Source organism: Colobus angolensis, unplaced genomic scaffold (genome assembly GCF_000951035.1).
Source record: "Colobus angolensis palliatus isolate OR3802 unplaced genomic scaffold, Cang.pa_1.0 Scaffold21, whole genome shotgun sequence".
NCBI classification, from domain to species: domain Eukaryota; kingdom Metazoa; phylum Chordata; class Mammalia; order Primates; family Cercopithecidae; genus Colobus; species Colobus angolensis.
In genome coordinates, this window is record NW_012115266.1 from 8,003,623 (window position 1) to 8,008,885 (window position 5,263).

General features: G+C 56.3%; 1 protein-coding gene across 2 annotated transcripts in view; it reads right to left on the reverse strand.

The window, feature by feature from the left end:
* The window catches only part of FADS2 (fatty acid desaturase 2), a 108,298-nt gene that overhangs the window by 9,151 nt on the left and 93,884 nt on the right, over positions 1–5,263 (reverse strand). For both annotated transcript variants that reach the window (XM_011942715.1, XM_011942714.1), the window contains exons 6-7: positions 1,226–1,286; positions 769–845 (exon numbers count right to left, since the gene is read on the reverse strand). In XM_011942715.1, coding sequence (XP_011798105.1) covers positions 769–845; positions 1,226–1,286 — 138 coding nt within the window. The remainder of the gene's footprint in view (positions 1–768; positions 846–1,225; positions 1,287–5,263) is intronic.

Genomic DNA, 5,263 nt, shown 5'->3' on the forward strand with positions numbered 1-5,263 from the left:
ATAAGAATCGCTTGAACCCAGGAGGTGGAGGTTGCAGTGAGCCGAGATCATGCCACTGCACTCCAGCCTGTGTGACACAGCGAGACTCTGTCTCAATAAATAAATAAACAAACAAAATAATTTTTTAAAGAGGGAAATTTGGACATAGATACAGACGTAGATATGCAGAGAGACGAGGTACCGAGAGGGAGGGCGAAAGCCATCAACCAGCCAAGGAGAGGCCCAGAACAGAGCCTTCCAGAGCCCTAAGGAATCCACCCTGCTAACACCTCGGTTTTGGACTTCCCGTCTCCAGAACTGGGAGAAAACACATCGCTGCTGCTTATGCCACTCAGTTCATGGTGCTTTGTCATACGGTCTCCGCAAACGAACACACCTGTCCTCTCGGCCAACGCCCAGCTGCTCCGATTTCTGACCAGGGTGTGGGACGACCCAGTTCATGGGCCTCACGGCCCACAGGGAGTGGGGAAGGAAGATGGGTACACTTGCCTCTCATCATGCTGCCTTTGAGAACTTTCTGGGGGGCTCTACAAAAGCAGGGGCTGCCCCAGTGGACTCCCTGTGTCTGAGGGAGAATAGAGATCTTTAGGACTGGGTCCTGGTGGCCCCAGGGGGAGTCCTTTCCTGAGAGGCAGCTACCCCAGGGAGGAGATGCATAGGGCCCCACAGGCTCCACTGAGGCACATGAGGAGGCAGCGTAGGGTCCCCAGGTCCACCTGTCCCAGTCACCCTCCTCCCCGTGCCAAGCCAGCTATGTCCGTGACTCACCACCCAGTTCTTGTGCACGATCATGGTCATGATGATCTGGTACTGGAAATACATGGGGATGAGCAGCGGCGGCCCAACTGCAAGAGAGAGACAGGCACTTAGAAGCATCCATTCACCCTGCCTGTGCCGGAAGGTCGAGGGGACCTGGGCCCAGCACTAATCATAGGGGCCAGCCCTGCAGACGTGAGCAGAGGCAGCCAGGGACCCTGGAGCCTGCAGAGAAGGCTGGGGGCCCTGGAGGATGTGCGTCACCCCTGGGACTCTCTGAGCCTGTGCCCCCACCTGGCCTGTAACATGGGCTGAGGGGGTCTGCAGGGGATGGCTGCTGTGGCCCCTGCTTCTCACAAGTTTAGTGTCACTTTCTAGATCTGGAAAAGATGTCAGGTAGGAGGGAGAGAAACGCCACTCTGCGGGGAGGGGAGGGACCAGGAGTGGTTTCAGGGTGCTGAGCACTCACTCAGGAAGAAGTATTCGTGCTGGTGATTGTAGGGTAGGTATTTCAGCTTCTTCTTGCCATACTGAGGAGAGAGGAGAGATCATGAGTGCCCAGCAGCCTCAGCTCCCAGCCTCCCATGCTCCTCGACCCACCCTGCAGCCACCATCCCTTCTCTCTACTCAGGACACACCACTGTGCCTTTCCTGTCAATCTGCACCCTGGGCCCACCAAGCCTGGGGCCCCTCCAGCCCTCTGGGCTCCCCATTCTGCAGCCAGCAGTGACCAACCCTTCCTCAGCCCTAGCTGAGTGCCGGCCCAATGGCATCAATCCTCCATAAGGCCGGCGCTTCTGAGGCTGAGGCTCAGCATTAAGCCATGGCCCAAGGCCACGGGAAGTGGCCCTGGCTGGGATCAGAACCCAAAAAACTGACTCTGAGCCCAGGTGACAGGCACTAAATAAATGTTTGTTGAATGAATGTGCAACAGAGCAACTCCCGGCGGGGCATAAGCACCCAGGGGAGCTCCCAGGTCACCATGGAGAGCTCCTGGAGCCCACTGTGGCAGGGAGAACCTAGGTAAGGGCCTCAGAATTGCTGCCAGTCATCAGGCTGGGAGCATCTTCCTCCCTGGAGCCTCCCTGTAATTTACAAGAGTGAATCACTCCTCCCCAGCTGGAGCCTAACCTTGAGGACAGAACAGAGGAGGCCATGGCACAGACTCCTCAGGCCACATCTGGCTACCTGAGGTCCCCATGGAGGCACCTGTTTCTTCCCCATCATAGCCTGCAGCTTGGGCAGCCTGATGCCCAGAGGCTCTGATGGAGGAGGGCTGGGCTGGATCCTGGGCATCGTCACTGTCCAAAGCTGCTCAGGTCACTCAGTGTGAGGCAGGCATAGGAACCACGGCCCCAGGGGATCCCTGGAGCCCTTAATTCCATGGTCCAGCCCCTAGGGACCAGCCCACCCTGCTCTTTCAGGACTGAGACCAAAAGATACTGCTCACTGAGTGGCACCTGCTCCTCTTGCTTGCAGTGTGGGGAGGCTGGGCTTGGAGCCAGCAGATGCGCTTGAGCCGACTCTGCCTCTCACCAGTGCTGAGACTGTGTGAGTCGCTTAGCCTTGCTGAGCCTTGTCTAGCATTCGAATCAGTGGTTGGTAAGAGGAGCCAATGAGAACATGGGCACAGGTGCTAAGTGCTCCCTATACGCCTGGTTCCAAAGGCCACAGTTGCCTCCTCCAACAGTCTCCAGTCCTACTTATTGCAGTCAGGAGGTCCAAGTGAGTACAGAGGGAAGGAACCTTGGATGGCGCCCAGGCCAGCACCCCTGTCATCCAGGTGAGAACACAGAGGGAAGTGATTGTCCAAATCACAGGGAGAGCACGGACTCCTGAGGGAAGAGGTTGTGGGTGGGAACCAGGTCCACTCTGTCCCCAACACTTGCATCTTGGCACCAATGGCCGTGGTCACAGCACACCCAGCCGAAGAACCCCCAGAAACAGTCCCTTTGTTCTGTGTGGCCTCCTGAGCCTTGGCAAGGATCTCACCCATTCCCAGAAAGGACGGCCACTTGTAGGAAGACTATCATTAAGGCCAGGGCTGAGGCTGGCCATGGGGAGGTCCGAGCTAGGGGGCCTCACAGGAGCCTTTCATGAGTCTCTGGTCGATGGAGGCGCTGGAGAAGCCAGCACTGCAGACCATGCCCTCGAGGTGGCCAGTCTTGGAGGCCTGCAGTGGCCCACAGAACAGGCCTCTGGGTCCTGCTCTAAGCTTCTCCCAGAAGGCCAGGGAGCAGGCTCACAGCCCCAGCCTTAGCGTGCAGGTCTCCAGCTCTGGCCAAGAGCTCCTCCTCACCGTATCTCTGTCCCACAGGGCGTCCCGTCCCTCTTGGGCTGGGCCAGCTGTACTCGGAAGTGAGCACACAGGGCAACCCAGGCAGGTCAGCAGGGGCCAGGGCATCCTATAGAGGGACTGAGGGCTGGCCACGCTGCTGTGGGGGCCTGGGAGGCACCTGGGGAGTCTGTTTGGAGCTGCATGTGCACAGTAGGCACCCTGTTCTCATGGGTGATGGTGGCCTTTGGGTGGACAACAGAGGTTACAGGGGCTGCCTCTGCTGGTAAGCACTGCTGGCTCTAGTGTACGCCCCTTTAATGCCTCAGAATGACCCTCGGGAGCCAGGGGCCCCTGCTTGCCAGGCAGCAGCAGGCCTCAGAGTAGGGCTCTGTGGGACGGTGAGCAAAATGCTTATCAGTCACACGCATGTATGTGTGTGTGTATGGTGACATACCACTACACATCTGTTCCTATCTCGATGGCCTCAGCTGCAGCGGGTCTGCTGGGGGATGGCCAGTACTCCCCTCCCAAACCAGAAAGTACAGCTGTGGGCTTGGGATACGAAGCCCTGCCCTGTGGCTAACTCTCTGCTCTCATCCTTCCCACGCTCGGTTCTTTGCCAGCGCTTTGCCACTTAAGTCATGGGAGCAGGGAAAGGAAGGAGAGGTATTTTAGAATGCACCAAGCTAGGGGGGTGAGTGCCTGGCTATTTAATTGATCAGAAAACTGGGGCTACCCAACAAACGTATTTCGCGAGGGTCCCCAGGACTCCAAAGCTGTGGTGTACAGCCAGACGGTTTGGGTTTGGACAGTGGTGTTGCCTTTTCCTAGCTGTTACCTTGAACAAGTCACTTCATGTCTCTCGGCCTTAGTTGTTCCATCCATGAAAGGAGTCGATGACAGCTCCTGCCTCACGGGTTAAGCAAGGACTAAGTGACGTTGGGCACGCACACTGCCCATCGCGCTGTCCAGCCCACAGACTCACCCAACAAGAGTCAGGCTTCTTCCCGACTGGGGGCTCAGAGCCCCAAGTGTGCGGAGTGGAGGACCCCACACATCTCCTCTTCCCGAGGAGTCCCCGTCACACACACAGAGAAAGTCCAAGAGGCAAGGAAGACACACGACTTTCACCCGGCTGGGCTGCGGCCAAGGGTGTGGGTGGCACACATGGACCTCCCCCTGACCAGGGACGGCGCCTTCCCAGGCTGCGGCTGATAGGCAGGGACTCAGGCCAGGGGTGAGGGAGGGAGTGCAGCCAACCCTGGCAGCAGGGCTGACTCTCCTGTCCTGGGCCTCTCCGTGCACCACAAGGCCAGGCTTGGATGAGGGCCTGGAGGATACCGGGCCATGTGGAGAGGACCTTTCAGCTTTGGAACAAAATGTCTGAGGAATGACAAGGGCCCTCCTTGTCCGTGGAGGGTTGGGGGAGGGGAACTGTCGCAAAGCCCAGCCTCTGACTCTGGGAACCTGCAGACTCACACACAGAGAGAAACAGGCAACACGACCTCCCCAGCAGGAGCAGAATGGCAAGGTCCCAGTCCAGGGTCCCTGAGAGGGCGGCATGTGTCTCCCAAGGTGGGATGGGTAGCTTAGGCCTGTTCATGAAGGTCTGCCTGAAGCAGGAAGCCCAGGAGGTTAGCTTCAGACAGGCAGAACAGCAGAGGCAGTTTCCCGGATGAGAGGAGGAGGAGGAGGTGCTCAGGCATGGCATGGCTTCTGAGGCCCATTTACACTGCCACCGGGATAATGGCCTCACCAGCCCCCTCAGAAAACGAGGATATGGCAAAAGAAGAACAAAACAAGACTGCTGCCAATATCACCGCTATTAAACTCAGCTCTGAAATTTCCCGTCAATGCAATAAAACCCAAAGCAGACAACAGAATGGAGCTATTAGAAAGAAAGAGACTACACTAACATCCAGATTAGAAGGAAGAAAGAAGGGAGGGAGGGAAGGAAGGAAGGAAGGAAGAAGGAGAAAGAAAAAGAAAGAGAAAGAAAGAAAGGAAGGAAGGAAGGAAGGAGAAAGAAAAAGAAAGAGAAAGAAAGGAATGAAGAAAGAAGGAGAAAGAAAAAGAAAGAAAGAGAAAAGAAGGAAGGAAAGAAGGAAGGAAGGAGAAAGAAAAAGAAAAAGAAAGAGAAAAGAAGGAAGGAAGGAGAAAGAAAAAGAGAAAGAAAGAAAGAAGGAAAGAAAGGAAGGAAAGAAAGGAATGAAAAAAGAAAAAGAAAGA